Source organism: Monodon monoceros, unplaced genomic scaffold, assembly GCF_005190385.1.
Source record: "Monodon monoceros isolate NGI ecotype Baffin Bay Population unplaced genomic scaffold, NGI_Narwhal_1 Super_Scaffold_6, whole genome shotgun sequence".
Taxonomy (NCBI): Eukaryota; Metazoa; Chordata; class Mammalia; order Artiodactyla; family Monodontidae; genus Monodon; species Monodon monoceros.
The window spans coordinates 74,552,590-74,577,868 of NW_021703783.1; the positions used below are offsets into that span (position 1 = coordinate 74,552,590).

The following is a 25,279-nucleotide window of genomic DNA, read 5'->3' on the forward strand; positions in this document are numbered from 1 at the left end:
GCCAGGCATGGGGCAGTGTTCCTTCCAGACAGGTACGTGGTGGAGTAGTTACTCAGGGACATCAGGGTTTAGACAGATTTCCACAAACTCAGGAAGCAAACCCACCGTATGCAAATGCTTTCTGAATTCCAAACAGCAAACTTAGAAACAAGTGTCTGGGATCTCCCTGTTCATGAGTCGGGGCCGGGGTAGGTTTTGAATGAACGTTACGAGTTAGGGGTCTGGGAGGGTTGGTCCACGTACTCGAATAGTGTGAGTCACAATCTCAAACTCTTATTATCTTGACTAGATTAAGCTTTACAGCAGATTTTATGAACAAGCCTGTTAAATAGTTTCATTCACTAAATTGCATCCACGGTTCTTTAACCTAGCAAAGGTTTTTTTAAATTAACTTTTGGGTTTGGGGATTTTTTTTTTTTCTTCAGGGAGTTTTTTTCTTTGCATTTGAGCTGGCTCTGTTTCCCAATTTGCAAGTAGGCTAGTGTCTGCACATTGGCCTTATTTTGTAGGCAAGAGAGCTAGCTGGAAATAAGGACTAGAAAATAAAATACTGGTTGGGAGGCGTAGGACTTTTGGAGAGATCCTCCGTAGAGAGTGGGGCAATAGCATAAGATAAGAAAAGCAAACATATCTCTGCCATTTTTTTCCAGAATGCGCTCATTCTAATTTGAATCCCATTTTCCTCCTATCTGTGGCCTGAAGAAATTGTAATGAAGCCAGTTAAGAAATCAGCCTATTTGAGAGGGCTTCATTGAGGATCAGCCTCACCGAGAGTCGAGTCTGACAATGAGATTTTAATTGTATTTGGGCAAAGGCTTAACTGTCTATGCACTTGACCGTTGCTTTCGTGGATGTATAGGAATAAGAGTGATGGCTTTCAAAAGGGACCGTTTCAAAGCAACTGGTTTTGTTTACTAAAACGTGGGAGCTGTAAGATCTGTTCCCCCTCCTGAAGAAATCTGTGTGGGTAACGTGCTGTCGTGAAGATTTTATAATCTGCCGTACTGGAGAAGTAATAAGATATTGTTGTTGGTTGACCATCTGGTTATACATTCTTGGTGTCACAGTTTGCTTTTTTATTTTTATTTTTCAGCTGGTGAGAAGCAAGGAATGAGAGTTTAGAAATCTCAGAGGTGTTTTATAAACCAGGAATTTACGTTTAGTTGCTTAACATGGTTAAATTTTGTTTTCACCTTATACAAAATAGGAATTGAAAGGTCTCTTTCTCTATTTTTTTCTTCTTTTTTTTTTTTTCCCCCAAAAAGACAAACTGAAAACCTCAACTTCTAATTTGTTGCCTCTCTGGCCCCAGATTCAAACTTTTAGCTTACATTAAAGATAGTCTCTTGACTGCAAGTACAAGTCAGACGTAAATCATAAGGAAACTCTGGAAAGAAAAATCACCTACAGAAAGGACCTGTAGAGATTTCATGTTTCATCCATTCATTCAAAACTATTTATTGAAACCCTAGTATTTGCATACCATGCTGCCAGGCACTGAAGGATTTATAGAAGAAATATTGAAGACACGTTCCTTTCCTTTGAGGATCTTACAGCTTACTTGGGGGGAAATGACGTAGACAGATGAAACAGTTAAGTTGTAACTCGAGGAAGCATATGATTAAATACCCAAATGTGTGGTGCTGACAAGAGATGCCATAGGAGTTCAGAAAAGGGAACGATACTTCAGTGGCACTACCGTTTTCTGCCTACAGATTGGCAAATTGTAGCACTATTTGTATGAAATATTTTACACTTGTTTTTTTGGCAGCCTCAGGCCTTGACTCCCAGGCAGTATTAAGAGCCTACAAAAATATTTGTACGCCAGTCACTCTAGAACTGACTTTTTTCTCTCTTTTTTTTTTTTTTTTTTTGGCTTTTTTTAGGCAGAGGAAGTGCCTTAGACAAACCAGAATGCCTCTGAGAGGCAGGTAGTTTTTGACAGTCATCATCACTTCCAAATACAAAATAGGAAACCAACCTCATCATCCCGTGTTTCAATCCAGCCGTACGTGTGCCTCCATCGCAAACTCTCCCTGATGTTGAAAGGAGGTTTAATTTGAACTTAATGTCTGTGATGGACGAACTAGTCATCAAGGGTCAGGTGAATTTATGGCTTTGGAGAATTGCTGATGAAAGTCCCCGTGGTCCCGAGAAGGAGAAGGAGATGACACAGGTGGAGGAGAGTTTGGGCGCAGATATGCTCCCTGAAAGCAGGGCTCCCCAGGATGGCAGAATATGATGACACGCTGGAAGTACTGCACTTGGGGGTGATGGTTAATGAAACTCGCTGGCTTCCTGTTCTATTTTTGTCATATTCAAATTAGCTCAGCGCTCAAAGATGAAGCCATGGGGCCTAAATTCTTAAGAATTAAAAAAAAAGAGAGAGAAGAGGAAGAAGAAGAAATAAAATGCTTGTGAAGTCAAATGCACTGTTGGGGACCACACCTCACTCCACTCACATCCTTTCAGGGGACTCCCCGGAGCTGAATGTGGTTATTATTTAGTTGCTTTTCAATCTCGCATGATTCATGAATTTTCAGTTTTTCTTAAAACTTACTGTCACTAGTTCTCCTCCACCCCTTCGTTTTAACCTTGGGCCTTGAGGAGGCAGAGGTAACAGATGTTTTGTTCTTTTCCTTGATACCGTTCGGGGGATGTCTGTGGAGCCCAACACCATTCGGAAATCACAGGGCCCTTGGTGTTCATTCTTCTTGTTAAGTTGGCGGCCCTGCTGGTGAGGCAAGAGTTTCCAAGTTCGCGTGACCTAGAGTGACAGAGACAGGCGTCAAGCAAAGCGGTGATCTCACCTTTCAGCTTATGATGGTGCTTATCAAAGTAGTTGGCCCTGACCCCAGCTTAACATTTATTTGGGGGCATCCTCTGAGCTGACCGACTTGGCAAAGTGGCCCTGGGAAATGTTTTACCCAGTATCTTTTGATATAATTTGACATCTGTCGAAATAAATGTTATGTAGCAGATGGTTCTGGAATGTCTTATCAAATTCTTGGGAAGACTCTGCCCTTGCAATATGTTTATTTGATTATCATACTGCAAAGCACAAAATGGTCGCTTCCATTTTTTTTTAACAACAAAAAAAGTTACACAATGGGTTGATATTCTAGAAATGAATCGCAAACCTAAAATGTATACAATGTGTAAACCCTTTCTTGAGCTGTTCTGTACTAGGTTTTTCTAGAAGGGGGCTCTTTAATTGTAGAATGCAGGAGAAGCTGTGTTTTGGATGTATTTGGCAATGTTACCTCGAGAGATGGCTCAGGAGTCTAAGTTCAACATGTCCACATTTGTTCTCTGCTCTGAGACATGATGGAAAAAATGCTCTGCTGGTTTCCTGTTGCTTTTCATGGTTTTAGCATCATGTTCTTATTCTTTCTTGAAATCAGTAATCCACTATATAAAGCCTGGCATTTTGAACCGAAGCCAAGTATGAGAAAGTTTTAACTGATGCATGTGTGCTGCTTTGCTGCTACCCCCCTTTTTTTTCTTTTTTGATAGGTGTACTTTTAAAGAAGATTGTGTGCATTTAAAGAACTCAGAAAACTGGCTGGATGTTTCATCTGGAGCTAAAAAGTGCCCTGAAATTTACCTATTTCGAAGCAGTAAAGATAAGGTAAGAGGAAAGATTTTTAATTGGTCTCTACTGTCTCATTTTACACAACTGACGCCGGCTTCCTTCTGTGTGTAAAATATCCATTAGTGGTCAAATAAGCTTAGTTATGAGATCCTCATTATCAAATTATCAAACGCATTTAGTTAACTGATACTTAGTGCCCACCAGATGCCATACACTCTGCAAGGTGATGGGGAGGTAGCAGAGAATAAGACACATCATGGGCCTGCCCTCATGGAGCTTGTCATCTTACGCAGCTAAAGATGACCTTTATTTGTTGAAATTAAGGAAAAGATGGACTACTAATGTCGCAGAAAAATACACTGATAGGGACTTCCCTGGCGGTCCAGTGGTTAAGACTTTGCCTTCCAATGCAGGAGGTGTGGGTTGCAATCCCTGGTTGGGGAGCTAAGGTCCCACATGCCTCGTGGCCAAAAAACCAAAATGTAGAACAGAAACAGTATTGTAACAAATTCAATAAAGACTTTTAAAAATGGTCCGCATCAAAAAAAAAAAAAATCTTTAAAAAAAAACCCACATTGATTAAAAAAGAGAGAAAAAAAATAAGTTCAGATTCATGGTCAAGATTCCTTAAATGTGTCTTAAGTGTCGAATTTTGTTGTTTTATGGTTTCTTTTCCTGATGTGTTCAGACTTCTCTTGACAACTGTCTTATGTGCATGGCTTCAGGTGATGTTGATAGAGAGGGAGAGAAAGCAATGTGGGCAGTGAATATCGCAAGGGGGGTGTTCCCTGGAAAGTCCATGGGCTCTTGCTATGGCAGTACCGCCATGGGCAGCACAGCAGCCCTGTCATTGGATGAGAGAAAGGTAGCAACGTGAGCATATTCAGGCATTTTCTGATTCACATACCAACTGCGCCCCATGGGAGAATGGAATTCCTGCCTTGCAGTCTCGGTGGCTGGAAAGAGACATTTTCTCCCTAATTACAGCTCTTGTATTATGGATAACTGTACAGAATCACCATCAGCAGCCTTGACCTGTCTGTTGAGCTCACTCTGTTTTATTTGAATGCCACATTAACAAGGAGATGGGTCACTTTCTCTTTCCCCTTACACTTTGCCATTTCAAATAGCAAGAACCGTACCACTTAAGATGATTTAACATTTAATAAAGGAGAGCCAGAGCATTTAATGAGGGATAAATAATAAAAAGAATCAAGCTTTCAGGTCATAACTGTTCAGAACTCATGGATTTCAAGTTATCTGACTGTTGTCACTTTCTGTTGTCCTCGTGTGGGTGGCAGTGTGGAGGATGGGTGGGGGTGGGGGGGCAAAAAAAACCTGTCGAAGCCTTCATCCAAGCCTCCATCAGCCCTGCACCAGAATGAATAGATTCTGGGAAAAGGATGCTTACGCATCTAAGTATAGGTCTGGCCAAACTTTTATTTCTCTTATCAGTCTGCAGAATAGCCGACTTTAGTGCTGATAGAGACTGGTAGAAAATACCATGATCATTGAATACACCCAGGACTCCGATGAGTTAAGATTACACAAAGTTTTTTTTCTTTTATCATTTTGAAAATGTTAAGGGTAGTACTTCGGCTCAGTGAGGTGAGGGAAAGTAACTTGTTCATTGACTGAAAAGTGCTGCTTACACAATTTGCTGACCTATCTTTGGGTTCACTAGTATAAGTTAATCACCATTCACATCTAGTCTGGAACATTACAAAAAATGTTTACCACCCAGAGAACTATGGGTGCTTTCTTCCCCACCCTGAGTCCCACTGTGGTTTGCCCTAATCCCTCTAGAGTCTTCCCACAAAGCCATTACCTCACTCTCTCCAGCTAACCAGCACTCTCAAGGTAAAGGAGATACGAGTTTAGTAATTTGAGTAAAGCTATTCTTTGAACCCAACTTTGGGCTGATTATTTTAGTAATTTCGATAAGATGTCAGTCTCCATTTCTTGGTCATATTATTTCAAAGTATTTCCTATCTTGATTGTTAGCTGTGACTTGCCTGAAAGTCTTAGATCTTTGGTTATTTAAATAATTCCTTATCCCAGACCCATAGAGATGGAAGTCTATGGTTTTCCCTGATTCTATCTATTAGCTTGGTTCAAAGAGTGTTTGCTCACTGCCCATCATATACCTAATAACATTCTAGTAACTTTCGTGGTATGGGAAAAAAAGACCCATGTAATACAGAGACTGTTTCCAAGAAGCTTTGTCTCTTTACACAAGACAATGAGAAGACAGTGTATCCTCATCCTCGTTATGAAATTGGCATTAAAAAGAAAGAATTAGAGCAATTCCAATTGTCTTGGAGGGACTTCATGAGATTTTGTTGAGTAAAAACATCAAGATGCAGAAAAGTGTGTATAGCATGATCTTGTATTGATCCAAAAAATGTCCCTGTGTATGTTCATGTATGTATGGCTCTATATGGTTATTTGAGCATGGAGAAAAACATGGAAGAATTCGTGCTAGGTTGTAAACATAGGCTCCCCTGATGGAATGATTCATGTGGTGGAGGAAAGGTCAGAGACAAGTAAAAAACAAAAACACAAACAACTGAAATCCTCATACACACAGACAAACACAAAAAGGGATGCGTGACATCTCATTTTGCATTATGTAAAATTATATGTTTGTATACCTATAAAGAGATTTTTAACAGTCAGTAAAAATGGCTTACACTGATAAAAGCAGAAAAAATGTAGGAATAAAAGTATTTCCCACAAACAGCACGGTTCCTAAAGGAGAGACTAGAAATGTTCTTTTACACATCAGAACAGAAACATCAATTCCATCACTGACACAACCAACATTGTTTCTAAAGTTGTGTCCCGTGTAGTAATACAAGAAACAAGTAATAGAAATAATTATTAGAATGGAATAGACAAAAATATCATTATTTGCTAATCTTAAGTGGTTGTATATCTGTAAAATCTAAATATATTAGCTTTTAAAACTTTAATTGTTCAGTAAACATTCAAGTAACAATAACCTTACTACATGTAAGACAAACTGTTAACATCCATTAATAAAAGATCCCATTCATTAAAAACAACAGAAGTACTCAGGCACAAACTTGAAGAATGAGGTATATACCCTGTATTTTAAAATCATTTTTACTAGGAGATACATGTTGAAGCCAGCTACGAAAATAGTGATTTTGGCTATGCAACAGCTTGTCTTAAGCAATGGTAATAGTAATTAGATAGTGAGGCAGTGGTCTATTGATGCTATTTATAATTCATAATAGGAAAACCTTATCAATTAAAAGCATAAGCAAATATAAAAACAAAGACACATAAGGTATTTTCTTGGAAGATATGAAAAACATCGTAAATATATCCAGACATATACTATGTTTCTTGGTGGGAAGAGATCATAAAAATGTCACTACTTCCTCAATCTATTTTCTAGATTTCATGCCATCCCAGTGAAAATTTGAATAGACTGTCTTAAAATTAATATAAAGTTCATCTGGAATAATAATATGAACTGGTCAAGAATATCCAAGATATATCTTGAAAAAATAAAATTATTTAAGCAAGACCATTTCCATATGATTGTAAACACATATATAGTGGCAATAATTTGGCCCATGACTCTGGTTTAAAAATAGGAATATAGATCCATGGAATAGAGTAGAAAGCTCAGAAATAGATGTAAAAATTTTGGGGCTTCCCTGGTGGCGCAGTGGTTGAGAGTCCGCCTGCCAATGCAGGGGACACGGGTTCGTGCCCTGGTCCGGGAGGATCCCACGTGCCGCGGAGCGGCTGGGCCCGTGAGCCATGGCCACTGAGCCTGTGCGTCTGGAGCCTGTGTTCTGCAATGGGAGAGGCCACAACAGTGAGAGGCCCACGTACCAAAAAAAAAAAAAAAAAAAAAGACGTAAAAATTTTAAAGAGCATTATCGTAAGAGGAAACAAAAGAATTATTTCATGAAAGTTGATGAAATAACTGGCTTACAATGTGGAAACATAGTTTAATTCACCTTTTTTACTTTAAATATAAAATAAATTTTAGGCTAATTAAGAAATTCATCTAAAAACCTAACAGAAAGTAACTGAGCATCAGATAATTTGGAAGTATAATTTTCTGGCTCTGAAAGAATATATTCTGTAATAGCAAGAGAAAAATATTCATATACTTTTAAAAAAAATCTATACAAGGAAAAATAAGAGATGACTAAAGCACATACTTCAGGAAAAACATTTATGACAGGCAAAATATTAACTGCTAGATATGAAAGCTAGGAGAAAGTAAAAAGAAAAATCTAGAGACACCAAAAAGTAAGTGGGCAGAAGTGTATATTCTCACAAGAGGAGGTTTAGAGGGTTGGATATAGATATGGAAGTATGTTCAGCTTCACCAGTTATCAAATAAGTACAAATTAAAGTGAAAATAAGGTTTGCTGACACCTAGTGATGGCGATGCCAATTAACACAACCTTTTTGGAAAGCAATTTGGCGATATGTTTCAGAAGTCATAAATATATTCATTCTGCTTGAAGCACTAATTCCAGGCTTAGGCTTCTGAAGAAGTAATTTGAAAGAAAACCCATAAGCTTACAGATGTTATTGCAGCGGCATTTATAGACTTAGAAACTTGGAAATAACCAAACTGGCAATAAGAGGAAAGGTTACATAAAGTAAGGTCTGTCGATAGAATGATAGAATATTAGGCGGCAAGAAGTTCTTTGGCCCCATGGACATTACTAGCTAATTGACACTCAAACTTCATATCTCATCTGATTCTTTGGGTCTTCATTCCCTCTTTATCCAACTTAACTCAAGAAAGTTATTAACTTGGCAAGGATTCCCACGTTGGGTTCATTAAGCCAAGGTATCAGCTTTTTAACCATGCTTGCCTGGAACCCAAAGTCGCACAAAAATACCTTCAACTCCCTGGCTATCCTCTTCTTCCACTGCTTGAAAACACTTACTGTCCCCTATTTTCAGATCAACTCCAACTTCTTCTGCCCCATTGTTCCCCTGAAACTGAACTCCATGGAGCCATTCCAGCAGACACTATAAGTCCTCATCTTACTTGGCCTCTTGGCTGCATTCTTGAAACTCTGTCTTCCATCACCTTCCATGGCGCACCTTCTCCATCCTCTCTTCCTTCCTTCTTGACTATGCCTCGACCTCCTTTGCTGGCTCCTTCTCTCCCTGACTCTAAATGTTGGAGTTATTTCAGCCCCAGGTTTGGCTCTTCCTCTCTTCTGACTCTGTACTTTGTCCACAGACAATCTTATCCACTCCCATGGCTTGATATACCATCTATATGTTGATGTCTCCTTTATCTCCCACGCAGATTGCTTCTGGGCTCCAGGCTTATTATATCTTCTTAATTATCACACAAGCATCTTGAACTACACACATCCAAAAATTGAAGTCTTGATTTTTCCACCCAAGGTCTGCCTCCTCGTGTGTCTCATTGCAATATATGGTACCTCTGTGTCCAACCATTTGCTTACCACATCCACATGCCCCACTTCCAGTCCTGCCCCATGCTACCTCTAATGGATATATTGAAGCTGTCAATTCTTTCCATTTCTACTGTACCATCCTAGCCCCCAGGCTTCTATCATCTCTTAATGATCTCCATCCCGTGTGACCCTCCGGTTTTCATCTAGCAGACTTTCCCACACTTCTGCTAGACTATAAGCTCCTTGAGGGCAAGGGCGGTAGCTGCTTGCTTCACTGAAGTAATCAGTGCCTTGTGTAGCACGTGGCACCTCCTAAAAGCTTGATAAATGTTTATGGAATAAATTAATGCAGTGATTACAGTTATGTAAATGCTATGTATATGAGAACTGGAAGGCAATGTGGAAAATTTAAAACAGCTAGTGAAAATAGGACTTTAACAAGCTTTCCGGTGCTTCTGTTATGATATTTGAGCAATGAATTCAATTTAAGACATACGTGTGTACAGGATAACAGGTGATAACGGTCATGCGCTGAGATGTGCGGTACAGGGAGAAATGCAGGGGTGAAGCACGTGTGAGAGTTCAGCCAGGTATTGAAGATGAGCTGCTGGGGATGGTCTGGGGTTCAGTAATATGTTCAGGTCCCCTGGAGAGGGTTGGACTTCAGTCCAGTGGAAGTTGGACTATAAGAACTTGCGTTCCAGCATGATCCTGTGGCTCAGAAACAGGATTTTTTGAAAATGGAAAGATGGGGGTGAGATCCCAGGGCTAGAAGAGATTTAGCAACCGTATCAGAAGATGAGAGACAGTGGTTTTAGCTGGCTGTGCAGAGTCTGAAGATGAGAGACAGTGGTTTTAGCTGGCTGTGCAGAGTCTGGGCAGAGGTCTGAAGTATAACAGAAGATGGACACCTGTCACTCTTCATCGTGGGTGATAAGGTTACCACTTCCTATGGTCCCAGCTTCCTAAAATTTAGCCCACCTCCTCACCAGATCCCCTGCATGCACATGATGTGGAAGTGGTCTCCCATTGGCATATTATTTTAACTTTCCTTTTTCTTCTTCTTCCTCTTTCTCCTTTTTCTTCCTTCCTTCCTCCCTCCCTCCATCCCTCCCTCCTTCCTTTCTCTCTTTCTCTCTTCTTTCTTTCTTTCTTCTTCTCCTCCCTCCTAAACATAAACAAATGAAAAAAAATTATGTATTTGGATGAGAATACTTAATATCATAAAGATATAAAATCCCCTAAAATTAATGCATGTATTAGTACAATTCCAGTTAAACTCACAGTCCCCACACTCCATTTGCATAAAATGATCTTAAGGTTCATATGGAAGAATAATGTCTAGGAAATGTTAAGAAAATTATTAAAATAAAAATAGAGAGAGTTGGGCTTCCCTGGTGGCGCAGTGGTTGAGAGTCCGCCTGCCGATGCAGGGGACATGGGTTTGTGTCCCAGTCTGGGAGGATCCCACATGCCGCGGAGCGGCTGGGCCCGTGAGCCATGGCCGCTGAGCCTGCGCATCCGGAGCCTGTGCTCCACAGTGGGAGAGGCCACAGCAGTGAGAGGGCCGCGTACTGCAAAAAAAAAAAAATAGAGACAGTTGCCATAAATATATTTAAATCCACAGTAGTAAAAATTTGATGACATTGGAATAGAATCAGATCAATAGATAATTGGAACAGTGCAAAGTTCAGAAATAGCTTGCAGGTATATGGTGATTTAATATATGATAAAAGGAGTAGTTCAGTGGGAAAAGGAATTTTTTTTTTAGTAAATGGTTGTGACATAGCTGATTAACCATCTGGATAAAAATAAAGTTCGACCCTTATCTTACACTATACATAAAAATAAATTCCAGATGGATTAAAGACATAGTTTAAAAAATAAAGCAACAAAGATGGTGGAACAATATTACATTTGTCCACAAGCAAGACTTTGGGAAGAACTTTATAACCAAGACAAGAAACCCTGCATTTGATTACATAAAAACACATTGTGTAGGGTAAAAGATACCACACATACAAATTGCAAGACAAACAGATCAGGAGAAACTATGTCAGAAATATGACAGATAAGGATTAATATCTGTACTATACAGAGAGCTCTTAAAATTGATAAGAAAAATACACACAAAGCAGAAAAAATGGTCCAAGGATATGAATATGCGATTCACAAAAGAGCAAATTAAATAGCCAACAAAACATCTCTTCCTTTATATTGGCAATCTAAGAAATTCTCCTTCTATGGCAAGTCAGAGGTGAGTTCATTTAAGGCTCTAGGATGGATGGAAATGATGGAAAAAACCACTAATTTGATTCCTGAAATTTCTTCCCCACACAGACGACAGTGACTGTGGTGGGAAGCTTCTCTCCAAGACACTCGGAGTGCATGGTGCAGAACGTGGACACCGGCAGGATACTCTGCAAGGGTAAAAGTGTATCCAATGAGACCTGCACCTGCAGCATCCCGACCAGAGCAACCTACAAAGGCAAGTGGACTCTGCTATTTTTGTTGTTGTTGTTGTTAGAAAATGAAGCAGGCAGGAGAAACCTCTGAGTCCAGATTGCCCAGGAAACAAGTTAAATGACAGAATCTGAATAGTCCCACGCTGTAGAATCTCTCTCCCCCTACCCCTTGCTTCCCACTTTTCCCCTCAGTCCCGCTCACCTCTGCTCCACTCATCACATGAGTGCAGGACCCCACAGTCACATGTGGCTGGAGAATGACAGAGGATGGTAAGTTGGTTAGGTGATAAGTTGGTTAGGTGAGTGGAGTCAAGCCAGAGACCTTTGGGCTGACCTTACGTGGATGGTTCAGATAATTCATAGATCTGAACAGCTGGGAATGCCCTTGATGAGATGAGAAAACAGAACGGCCAACATTTTATCATCTTAAGTTCATTGCATTTGTTCATTCATACAGGAAGTATTTATTGAGCATCTATGTGCCAGACACTGTGCTTAATGGTAGGGAGGCAGTGACCGAAAACACTCCCCTGGTCCTTGTTCACAGTATTTAGAGCCTCTTGGGGTAGAGATGAGTAAACAGCACCTTACAGGGCAGTGGGTAGCATGCAGGGAACATAGCACACCATGGGAAGCACATGAAAAGGGCACCTAACTGGACTTGGGGGGGCAGGTGAGGGGGCAAGGAAAACTTCCTGGAGGATGAATAGGGTTGAGCTGGACAAAGAAGAAGGGGAAGAGTAATGCAGTCAGAGACCAACTAGTGTGATGGCCAAAAGGAGAGAAAAAGCTTTGTCTGAGGAGCCAGAAGAGGTTCTATATGGCCAAGGCAAATAAGGTAGAAAGCAGAATGATAGAAAATGGATACCAAAGAAGGTACAAAGTGTCTGGCACAAAGTAGCCATTGATGATCAATAAATTTCTGTTGAATGAATGGCCGCAGGTGGAGAATGGGACAGGAGGAGGGAAGGGCTGAGTTCTGAAAGGTCAGAGGGAAGGGAAGCTGTGGCAGTGACCGGGTGATGGGACTGAGAGCTGAAACTGTTGAAGACAGGTAAGGATGGAGCGAAGTGGGTGGATTCAAAGGATGGTTAGGAGTTAATACAATGGACAGACTGAGGATTCATGAGTCCCTCTGGGTCAGGAAGAAGTAGAATCAAGTTCGTGGGTTATTAAAATGCAGGTCTTGCTCACCTATAACATAAGCTTCGGAAGTATTTGATTATTATTATTTATTTTTTTTTTTTTGCGGTATGCGGGCCTCTCACTGTTGTGGCCTCTCCCGTTGTGGAGCACAGGCTCCGGACGCGCAGGCTCAGCGGCCATGGCTCACGCGCCCAGCCGCTCCGTGGCATGTGGGATCCTCCCGGACCGGGGCACGAAGCCGTGTCCCCTGCATCAGCAGGTGGACTCTCAACCACTGCGCCACCAAGGAAGCCCCAGAAGTATTTGAGATCACCTTGGAAAGCTAGTTGATTGCTTTTTAAAATTTTTTAAAATCTTTTTAAAAAACTTGAAATATAGTTGATTTACAGTGTAGTGGATTGTTTTTACAGCCTCCGTCAACTGAACCCAACCCTTTGTCTGCCCTTTTCTCTGCATGCCTTCCATATTCTGAGCAGGCAAACAAACCCACTTCCCGCCTCTTGCATTCAGCCAGCCAGTGGCCATTGCCAAACCTTTGTTTGTGGCCTGTAGTGGCTTTGCCTCTTTCACCAAATCCTGTCTCCCTTCTGCTTTGAAAAGTCACCTCTTCCATATAGCCTTGACAGATTCTGCTCTAATCATCCCGATCGTTCCAGTACCCTCTGGGTTCCCCACCTGCACCCCAATCTTGGTACCCAGGTGCTGCATGGAACTTGAACCACTCAGAGGGTGTTTCCTTGACTATACTGTCACTCTGCTTTTTCACCTAAGTTATTTTATCTCTTCTAGAATAACTGCGAATGCTTCCAGAGCAGAGAGCATATATATTCGTTTCCTTGTGATATTTCCCAGTAGTATTTTGTGCACAGTTGATACTCAGGAAAGTACAACTCTTGCTAGTCTCCATCACTGGACACTTGTTGATTCCATTGATATGTATTTTCACTGGGAGTCCCTCAGTACTTACTGTCCATATGTTCATGCTACTAACAATTATCAAGTGTCTGTTCAAATGCTCTTGCTGAGAGGTCACGCCAGCCCTCCAAACCTTCTTGTCTTTGGAACAGAGGATTATCATTTCACATATACCCACTTTATGTGAGCAGAATTTTATGTGGCATCCTGGCTTTCAGAATGAATGTTCCTGCTGAAGAGAACCCCTTAAAGTAAGGGTTCTCAGACTTTTGGAATCATATACTAATAATATTTCAGTTGAAAAATTAGGGGTGCCAACAAAGTTAGGCCAACTTCTTAATTTCTCAAGGAAAGACTTCTCATTTTAAAAGCATCATTTGCTCTCCCCGTTAATTCATAAAAGGAAGAAGATATTAATGCCAAAATGGGTGACAATGAAGATATCACAGAGTAGCCCTGGTCCCTGGCCGCAGTAGGATTTGAAAGGCACCGCTCCAGGCTGCCTCACCGAAACCTGGCTATACACAGTCAGTACATGGGGAGATTACAGACAGATTCCAGACATCCCCCAGCCCTGCTGAGTCAGAATATCTAGGAGTGTGGCTCTGGAATTTATATTTTCATCAATTTCTCAAGTGATTCTGATACACAACCAGATTTAGGGATCACCTAGGGTAGAGTATGTAAGTTAAACAGGTACAGGAAATATGCCATTTCTCTCATGCTGACTTAGCAGAGTTTTTATCTTATTACTTTATTCTTTGGGGGTTTTCTAACCCATGGGTAGGTTTTCAAAAGCAAATAAGAAAACCTTCATCATAGATTTGGCAACAGTTGACTCCAAGAAGATCATGGCTCTCAGCCCATGGGAACCACACTTTGGAGTTTGTTAGGTAAATATCCATAGTATGGATTTTTCTGAAGGTGCAGGATTTCTTCTCTAACATTCTGGTTATCATGTTCTAGGCAGTTCTTGCTCGGTGACTTGTTTTATTCTTATGCTGTGGCCAATTACAAGCTGAGATAGTGATCCCAGGGAGAGTATGAGCTGTAAATGGGCTGTGAAATGGCTTTTTCTTAGTGATTGTCCGTGGGAGGCCTGGAACGCTAGGTGGGCCCGGGTCTGTTTGGAGGCTTGTGCTGTGCACTTCGGCTGCCTGACGTGAATGGCCCCCGGGAAGGAGCCACGTACTGATTGAAATGTTAGCGAACAGCTGGCACACCCCACCCTCTTTGAGGAGGAGGCAAAAAATATTTAATTTTTGCATTTACAGCTTTGCTTGACGATAGCAGGGCTCCACCGTCAATGACTTCTTTTTCCCCTTTGCTCCAGATGTTTTAGTTGTCAACGTGACGTTCTCCTTCAGTTCCTGGAGTGTGTCAAAAAGATTCAACTTTACCAACTGCTCATCATTAAGAGAGTAAGATTTTATTTAACATGTGAATATTCTCTCATTGGCTTTAATGTATTTATTTGCTTTACTCTTCGATTTCCTAAAGACCTCTTTTGTGGAGGAGAACTTTCCAAGGTGCCTTTTGGAGCATGGCCTAACGGGAGACAGGAGAGCCCCTGAGCTAATAAGCTGACTTGTTCAAGCCCTGCCAAGTGAGGTGGAGCAGAGAAGAGGCCAACAGCTGTGCTTGGGTGTATTTTACCCACAGGGAAATACATCCCTCCAACCAAGAGGTGGCCTTGAAGTAACAGGCGAAGGGGTGCTGCTAGGTTCTCACCTGATCAGACTGGCTTTGGGAATTTGAGTCAAGGAAGAGAGTCTGAGCATGAGATAAGGGGAAGTCACGGTCAAGGAGAAGCACAAGAGGAAGTCTCTGTCATCAAAAGAACATGTTAATTGTGACCCACGTTTTTGTACTGGGTTTGGCCCTGTTGAGCTACGTACCCCCCTGAGTTAGGACCACACCTCACTCCTTGCTTCTAAAGCAGACGGAAGACAGAGGAAATATGTCTCCCAGATTCCTGGTTTTCCAGCTGCAAGATGGGATGGATGTTCCCACGGAAACAGTGGGAAGCTGTATTATTAGTGATTCTATAGCTCTTTCAGTGGTTTGCTTGACCAACTGTGTGAGTACCAAACGTGGGTTTCTTTGGGTCTGGTCTGGGAACCATTGTTTCTTCAGGGTAAAGGCATTCGAACTCGATGCTGAGTTGGGAGGTCACCCTACAGCTATATGAACGGGAGCCGCTGGACTTCACCTTTACCACCGCCGCACTTTGAAAGAGGGATTGAATTCAGTGATTTCTAACAAGCAGAACGAATTCAGGGAGGAAAAACACCAAACTTGATACAGAGAGTCCATGAAAATGGGGAAAAAAAAGAAAAAGGGGGAGAGTTACATAGACCTGTGTAGCTCAAGGAGAGTTTAAACAGAACACAGTTCCTGCACCCACACTTGTAAGGCCTGGTGAGAGGAAGCGCCTTGCCCCAGGTCCGCAGCTAGGTAATTAAGAACCAGACCTCAGACCCACAGCTCCCCAGAGGGGGAGCACCCTTTCCTTGGGTACCTACTTCCCCTTCGAAAAGCACTTAGTAAAGTCATCACACTTGAGGGGTAGCGATAAGAGCGCATGTCACAAACCTGCTTCTAGCGCACTTCGGTGGCGGGTGAACCCTTAGGCGAGTCTGTGCTTTCTTCTCCCACCGAGACTGCCATTTCTGTAGGTCAGAGTCTCAGGATGCCTTGGCGTTTCTGGAAGAATACATGAAATGCACATGTGTCCCCTCTCCCTGATCTAGTCCTCTCACTGTCCCAGGGCTGAGCCTTCCTTTTGCCTCCTTTGGCTACCTTTCCAAACCCACCTCGATTTCCATTTTTATTGTTCTTGCTTTAACACTGATTATCCTATTAAGTGCTTTTCAAGTCTTCCGCTGTTATCCATGCATGGTTGTTTGATTAGTAGACACAGTTCTTCCTTAATTTGATTAAAAAGCAAACACTGGCACCCTGTTTTCTCTGCTCGCCAGGTAGCACTTTTAGTTTCCTGTCCTCCAGGCATTTGGCAGTGTTTCTGCTCCAGTGAGTAAGGGTGGGTTTATGGGGGGGCTGGGGGAGATCAGTCTCCAGAGGGAAACTTACCTGAAGGTAGACAAATAGCAGAACTGGATTCAGAAACAGATTCAGTGGGTTCCTGTTATCTACTGACATACCCGGTGACCCCAGCTTCAGGTTTCCATGGCAACCCCCCAGCAAGTGTAATGATGGTCCATCAGCCCCGAGGGCTGCCCAGAGCAGGGCATAAAGTCAGTACTATATCCCTAGCCCCAAAGGACTGTCCTCTCTCCCCTGGGTGCATCACAGTCTATCCAGGGATTCTTTTTTTTCTTTTAAATGCTCGCATGCAGCATCACAGAGGGAAATTCTAGGATATGAACGTTTTCCTAAAAATGCGGGAATTAAGTTGGTTTTCTGTGTTGCCAGATGCCCAGTATGTATTGGAACTGGCTGTGCTTGGTGTGAAAGTGAGGGAAAATGTATCCATCCCTTCACAGCTTGCGACCCTTCTGATTACAAGAGGAACCAGGTAAGGTGACATTTTCAGTATTACAGGGTTTAACCAAAAGTAAATATTTGTGACCACCTAGCCCCAGCCTGTCTTTTGCCTTTATTTCAAACTTCGAATTTCCACCAGTTCGGATGTTGAAGGGATATTCTTCATTTCAGGACCTCTGTCCAGTGGCTTTTGAGAAATGGGCCCCACCCAAGACAGCAGGAGGAGGAAGATTCAAGGAGAAGACAAGTAACGGAACCACCCAGGGCTTGCAGGTCAGACCCTGTTTTCATATCGATAATGGGAAAATCCCCCTTTGAATGGCAGTAACATCTCCTGCTACTTTGGGTTCCTTTTAAAAATTCCCTATTTTACTTTCTACCCAAATTCCCTTTTTTACCTTTGGTTTTTAACCAAGTAGCATTTAATTGGCTCAATACATCAGAAGTTGCACACTCGCATAAAATAAATTAAAAATCTGTAATTATGAAAAATGAAGGCCCGGTAAAAGTAAAATTTTAAATCTGACTTCGTGGCTCTCAGGGAGAGTTAGAAGGAAGTATAGAGCACACAGCACTGAGGGGATTTCAGTGTTTAACCACATGTTATGATTGCATTTTGGGGGGAGGGCGGGGTATGTGAGGGCTAGGCGTGTCTATGCAAAATATATAAACGAATCTCTTTGGATTATTTTTCTTTGCAGAGATGATCTAACCAGTAGTCAATAATGTCAAAACAAAGAGTTGTGTCTATGTAATAAATACACATTTCTCTTCACTTCTCAAAACTGTTTTTCATGGAAAAATACTTTCCATGAAATTTCTTTGGAAATTCCTCTTATTTTCTTCACAGTAAATCCCCAAGCTCAACTGACAGATGTGTTTGAAAAGAGAGAACATGACCATGTAAACATTTCCAGGTAGATGCATTTAGTACACAAATGCTGACTTCATTCATTTGATGGAAGTTAATTGAGCATCTACTATGTGGTGAAAAACAAAAAAGGACAAGTTCTTGTTCTCATTAACCTTGGGTCTAGTGGGAGCAGACAAATTAAAAACAGTAACATGTTTTGTTCTTAAAGGCTCAGTTTTCTATTTCTTGGCTAATCTGTGGCTTTGATGTATCCATTTGCTGCTACTTAAGGTCAGGTGCCAATATAAATAAGTAGCACATTTTTAATCACTACCAAAAAGTTGAGAGTAACTTTAGGTGAACTTAGTAACAAGCAAAGGGAATGTGAATCAAAATGGATTATGAAGTTAATTAAAGGCATTAGAAAAGCTTGGTGTGCCAGTATCTTCAGACTTTTATTAAAGTCTTTGAGGTTTTATTAAGTGATGAGCCGCATTTCTCTTCCCATTGGTTTATGAAACTAAGGCATAATGACAGGTGTTTGAATCAGAAAGGCAGTGGCTTTTAAAAAAAATTAAACTTCTCTTTTGTTGTTGTTTCAGTTGTTTTTTTAAAATCTCGGTAAAATACACATAACATAAAATTTACCATATTTAAGTGTACAAGTTCAGTAGAGTTAAGTACATTCACATTGTCGAGCAACCATCACCACCATCCATCTTCAGAACATGTTTCATCTTGCAAAACTGAAACCTCGTACCCATTAAACAATAACTCCTCATTTTCTCTTCTCCCAGCCCTGGCAGCTACCATTCTACTTTCTGTCTCTATGAATTTGACTGCTCTAGGTACCTCAGTTAAGTGGAATCAAACAGGATTTGTCTTTTTTGTGACTGGCTTATTTCACTTAACATAATGTCTTCAAGGTTCATCCATATTGTAGCATGGGTCAGAATGTCCTTTAAGGCTGAATAATGTTCCATTTTTTTGTATATATTACATTTGTTTATCCAGTCATCCACTGATGGACACTTGAGTCGCATCCAGCTTTTGGCTATTGTAACTCATACTGCTATAAACAGGTGTGTACAAACACCTCTTCAAGACCCTGTTTCAGTTCTTTTGGGTAGGTACCCAGAAGTGGAGTTGCTGGATCATATGGTAATACTATTTTTAATTTTTTGAGGAACACCATTCTGTTTTCCTTATTGCTCTGATGTTTTACATGCCCACCAACAGCGTATGAGCGTTCCACGTTCTTTCCAGCACTTTGCTGTTTTCGTTTTTTTATAGTATCCGTCTTAAATGGGTATAAGGTGGTATTCTCTTGTGGTTTTGATTTGCATTTCCCTACTGATTCGTGATATTGAGACTCTTTTCGTGTGCTTATTGGCCATTTGTGTGCCATCTTTTCTATGGAGAAATGTCTATTCAAGCGTTTTGTCCATTTTATAATCAGGTTTTTTTGTTGCTGTTGAATTGTAGGAGGTCTTTATATATTTTAGATATCAACCTCATATCAGATACATGATTTGCAAATATTTTCTCCTATTCCATAAGCTGCCTTTTCACTCTGTTGATTGTATCCTTTGATGCAGAGAGGTTTTTAATTTTATTGAAGTGCAGTTTATTTTTTTATTTTCTTGCCTGTGCTTTGGGTGTCATATCCAAGAAATCATTGCCAAATCCGATGTCATAAAGCTCTTATTCTAAGAGTTCTATAGTTTTAACCCTTATATTTAGGTCTTTGATCCATTCTGAGTTAATTTTCATATATGGTGTAAGGTAAAGATCCAACTTCATTTCTGTGTGGGTATCCAGTTTTCCCAAGACTGTTTGTTGAAAAAAACTGTCCTTTCCCCCATTAAATATTCTTGGCACCCTTATCAAAAATCATTTGACTGTATATGCAACAGTTTACTTCTATGCTATATATCCTATTCCGTTGGTCTATATGTCTGTTCTATTTTGTAATAAGACACTGTTTTGTAATAAGTTTTGAAATCAGAAAGTGTGAGTCCTTCAACTTTGTTCTTCTTTTTCATGATTGTTTTGGGAGAAAAATAATTTATTTTGAGGTAACTGTAGATTCACATGTAGTTGTGAGAAAATAATACAGAGAGATCTCATATATCTTTTACCCAGTTTCCCCCAATAGTAACATCTTGCAAAACAATAGCACAATATCACAACCAGGATATTGACAGTGACAACAGTCAAGATCCAGAACAGCCCTGTCACCTCAAGTCTCCCCCACGTTGCCTGTCTATAGTCACACCCACTTCCTCCCTCCCACTCTCTATTTCTGACCCCTGGCTACCACTAATCTATTCTCCATTTCTATAATTTTATCATGTCAAAGACTTTAAACAAATGGTATCACCCAGAGGTACCCTTTGGGGATTGGCCTTTTTAACTCAACATAATTCTCTGGAAATTCATCCAGTTCTTTTTTTTTTAATTTTTTAAATTTATTTTACTTTTGGCTGTGTTGGGTCTTCGTTGCTGTGCACGGACTTTCTCTGGTTGTGGCGAGCGGGAGCTACTCTTCGTTGCAGTGCGTGGGCTTCTCATTGCAGTGGCTTCTCTTGTTGCGGAGCACGGGCTCTAGGCACGCAGGCTTTGGTAGTTGTGGTTCGCGGGCTCAGTAGTTATGGCTCGTGGGCTCTAGAGCGCAGGCTCAGTAGCTGTGGTACATGGGCTTAGTTGCTCCGTGGCATGTGGGATCTTCCCAGACCAGGGCTCGAACCCGTGTCCCTTGCATTGGCAGGCAGATTCTTAACCACTGCGCCACCAGGGAAGCCCCATCCAGTTCTTTTATGCATCAATAGTGTCTTCCTTTCTATCGCTAAGTCGTGGTTCAGACAATGACTTTTTACATTTTTATTTTAAAGGGAAAAGTAAGGTCACAGCATCCTGGTTTCCTGTATTGTGTCTTACGGAACCTTTTGACACTATGTGGTTAAAAGAACTGGGGCCACCAAGGGAGCAGGAGGCGGCGGTAATGAACAAAGCCCAGACCTGTCTTCAGTGCTTCTCTGTGAATGACCTTTGTAGAAAGACATCTTTTATTTTTAATTAATTTTCATTGGAGTAGAGTTGATTTACAATGATGTGTTAGTTTCTGCTGTACAACAAATGAATCAGTTATACATATACTTATATCCACTCTTTTTAAAACTCTTTTCCCATATAGGTCATTACAGAGTATTGAGTAGAGTTCCCTGTGCTGTACAGAAGGTCCTTATTTTATATTGGGTTGGCCAAAAGGTTTGTTCGGGTTTTTCTGTAACATCTTACGGAGAACAAAACCTGAACGAACTTTTTGGCCAACCCAATGTATAGCAGTGTGTATATGTCAATCCCAATCTCCCAATTCACCCCCCCCTCCCCCGCTTTCCCCATTGGTAACCATAGGTTTGTTTTCTACATCTGTGACTCTATTTCTGTTCTGGAAATAGGTTCATTTGTACCATTTTTTAAGATTCCACATATAAGCAATGTCATATTGGAGAAAGACATCGTGTTGATACTGAAATGTTTTCTTTAAATACATGACTCAGTTGAGAAACTCAGTTTTGGTTAATAGGGAGTGGAGTAGTATTTGTCTCCGGAGGGATTTCTCATGCTTTGTGAGACACTGCTGTCTTCTCATTATCATGCGGAATGTGTAAATCCAGGTTTCCAGTTTGATTCTCATGCTGGCCTTGAATGAAGCACTGAACACTCTATTCCTAGCAGAGAAGCATCGAGGGCTTTCATTCAGTGCATCGTCCACATCACATACATACTGAGTGCTTCCTATGTGCCAGGCATGGGGACGCGAAATGTGAATGGTACAGATATAGTCTTGGGCTTCCTGATGCTGAGCTAGGGTTGATTCTCTCTGCAGGTGTTTATCAAGCACCTAGTAGATACCATTACACTGAACTCCGTGGATACCACGAGGGGGGGGGCACATATCTTGTCCTCAGTCTCAAGAATCTTATATGTACATGAGCACATAGATAAGAATACAATATAAAAAAATATTAACCTAGGGAAGGTACCAGGCAGTATACAAACCCAGAGAACCTCTCTGTGCCTGGGGCCTTGGCTTAGTCATTCCTGATTATTTAAACCCAGTGCCTGGCAGGTAAAAGCGCTTAATCAGTGTGGTTGGATAAGTCTTTGATGGATGGATGGATGGATTGACACAAGATGGCATTTCAGCCAGTAGTTGAGGGAAGAGACGCATGGAGACAGAGGAGTGGGTCTTCTAAGCAGAGGGGCTAGCACTGCAAAAGCATAGTGGGTCACCAGAAAATTCCAGGGTACCCATTACGGGAGACCCTAAGTGATTCGATTTGGCTGGAGCAGAAGGATGCAGGAAATTATGGGACAAAACAAGATTGAGGGCTTCCCTGGTGGCGCAGTGGTTGAGAGTCCGCCTGCTGATGCAGGGGACACGGGTTCGTGCCCCGGTCCGGGAAGATCCCATATGCCGCGGAGCGGCTGGGCCCGTGAGCCATGGCCGCTGAGCCTGCACGTCCAGAGCCTGTGCTCCGCAATGGGAGAGGCCACAACAGTGAGAGGCCCGCGTACCGCAAAAAAAACACAAGATTGAAATGACCCTGGAGCCTATACCAAGTACAGTGCTCTTCAAGACATTCTTTTTTAGTGCATGAATTTGCTCATCCATGGATGTGGCATGTATGAGAGAGGGTTTCTGGCTCAACCCCTGTTATGCCCTGTTGCCCTCACACTGTTTCATGACCCTATGACCCATCCCTTGACTGTGACCTAAAAGCACGTATTGTCATGTACCAGGGGGCTGCGTTAGGAAAAGCATCACCAGAACAGGGATAATAACTCAAAAATCTACATTTGCCCTTTGGATGGGAAGTATTTTCAGCTGTAAGGGCCAGTCTCTGTCAGAGACGGTTGGCCCTGTTGCCCTGCCCTAACCTCTTTTCCTTCCTTTTCGGAACAATCTTATATCTGGTGCCTCCACCTGCTGAGAGAAGAGGTGGCTGCTCTTCTTTCCTGTTGTCAAGGAAAGGTTGTGGAGATCTATGATATGATGTTGTTCTAATATTTGTTACGCTTATCACCGCCGGGTAGAAATACACCATACAAAACCATGTTCTCCTGCTCTCGGAGAATTCATGTTCTTTCTCTTCCTTGTGACTTCTCTTCCTCCGTCACTTTTGATTGCATTTTAACTTCTCACAAGCAATCCAAATCACCTCTTTCAGGGTCCTTGCCTTGAAAATGAAATCAACTTTATTATGTACCTTGTTGAGTAGCTTCTGTGAGCCTAGCTCTGTGCTGGGTGCCGTGGGGTTCATGGCCAATTGCTCCTTTATTCACTCATTCGTTCATTCATTCATTCAAAAAGTGTTTATTAAACACCTACTATGTGCTGGGCAGGTAGGCAAAGTGTGTGCCCTTTGGAGTTTGCGTTGTAGAACTTACAGTATTTTAAGGGAAGTAAGATTCATTTTCATGAAGCATCTGAGTGTGCACAGCAGAAAAAGTTATGCACAGGAATTCCAGAATGTGCTAAATTGAGTAGCGGTGACCTGTATTTGTGCAGCCTATGCTATATCCTGAGCTCAAAGTGCCTCTTTATTTGAGCCTCACAATGGACCTGTTTTCCCCATTTGATAGACAAATGTTGACTTGCACAGGGTCAGTAGGTAGTAAATGATAGACATGAGATTTGAACCCAGGCAATCTGACTCCAGGGCCCACAGCTTTAATCACTGCTCTACATTGTGTGACCTCAGTGTAGTATTGATGATAGAAGTCAGTCTGGAAGGGACTTCTTCTCTTGGCATTAGGCTGGCACGGCCTGCCCCATCCATGGCCTGGGCAGGCTGTCAGGGGGGTGCATTCGCATTGAAGCCTTGGGACGAGGGGGTAGGCTGGGGCACAGTCAGCGTGAAGAAGTTGGACCCAGGCAAGGCTGGCATCTTTTCCAAGACGGGGAGAGCAGAAGAGCCTTCAGATGGGAAACTGAGGCCTTCAGGAGAGGGGAATGGCAAGAGTCTCACGGTGAAGTTGAAACTCAGCAAGGGGGTGGGGTTTGAGTGGTGGGGTCTCTGCTAGAGGGGAGACGCTACCCTCCCTGGTCACAGAGTCCTGGGCACCCCGTCCGGGTCTCAGGAGTCCCATTCGGGAAGTTCAGTGACGAAGAGTAACTACTTTATAAACTGGCCTCGGCAGCCTCACCTTCAAGTCCCCCAGGTCACAGAAGCAAGCCTTAATCTCTCTGCACAGGGCCTTGGTCTGTCACCTTCTTAGAAGTCTCCAGGTCCATCTCAGTTGGCATTCTAACTCTTGACAATTCCTGGGACCAAGTTACATTCCAGTCTCCCAAGGACCTGTCCCAGGGGCCCCCACCAAGGGGCATTCACCTGGGGGCCGAGCAGTGGATGGACACAACCTTTTCGTTCTATTTAACGCTTTCATTTTTCCTCGGCGGGATTGTATTTTGCTGTTTTCTTTCCACGTCTCACCTCCTTTTACACTTTACCATCTCCACTGCTGGTTACCACTCTTCTCAATTTATACATTTCATTAATATATTACTTCCATCCTTTTCGGTCATTAATAAAGATGTTAAATAATTCTGAACCGAATACCCCTGTAGGGCCCTACAGGACACTTTCCTTTAATTAGTTGTGCTACCTTTCATCTCTCTAATGTCCTTTGGTTTCAGATTTCCAGCTGGTTTTGAATTCATGTGACTTTTTATCCGGTCCCGTTTGAACTAATTTCGCAAGTGAAAATCTGAGAGATGTTTTACTGAGTGTTGATTCAGGTCCAGGGCTATAGAGAGCTTTGCTATATTCCGATTTTTTTTTTTAAGAAACAGAATAAGAGAGTACAATTTGGTCTTAATAAACTGAGCCTTCCTAATGTACCTCTTTCCGAGGTACATTCTTTTCAATCATCGTGGTAGTTTCTCCATTAATGTCATGGTAATTTGAATTGTGTTGACGTCAGACTTCACAAAAAGTGCTCTTACTGTCAGGAGTAATCCTCTTAGACCTTTCCAAAGATAACTAGTTCTTAGTGGTTGTGCTATTTCCAGTGTCTTATAATGACTTTGTTTTTTAAAAATAAATAAAAATAACTGGCTATTCTGTAATTACCTAGTTAGCCAGTTTCTAATGTGCTTTTTTATACCAAACAGGGAGTGATTTAAACTTGTGAGCAACCAGAGCTCATAGTATTTGATGAAATGATTTTAAATTGTGCAGCCGTTTAAAAATAACTCTTAAGTCTTTAAAATGTAACTGACAGGAAGTGGACTATTCTGAGGTTAATTGCTGGGCAACTCAGGGCGATAAGGGTTACAGCCAATGGTATT

The 25,279-nt window shown here is 41.7% G+C and overlaps 1 protein-coding gene across 2 annotated transcripts in view; it reads left to right on the forward strand.

Moving 5' to 3' along the window:
* Positions 1-25,279, forward strand: part of PLXNC1 (plexin C1) — a 142,068-nt gene that overhangs the window by 50,910 nt on the left and 65,879 nt on the right. For both annotated transcript variants that reach the window (XM_029204686.1, XM_029204687.1), the window contains exons 5-9: positions 3,517-3,631; positions 11,374-11,521; positions 14,893-14,980; positions 16,995-17,097; positions 17,238-17,339. In XM_029204686.1, the coding sequence (XP_029060519.1) occupies positions 3,517-3,631; positions 11,374-11,521; positions 14,893-14,980; positions 16,995-17,097; positions 17,238-17,339 (556 nt within the window). The remainder of the gene's footprint in view (positions 1-3,516; positions 3,632-11,373; positions 11,522-14,892; positions 14,981-16,994; positions 17,098-17,237; positions 17,340-25,279) is intronic.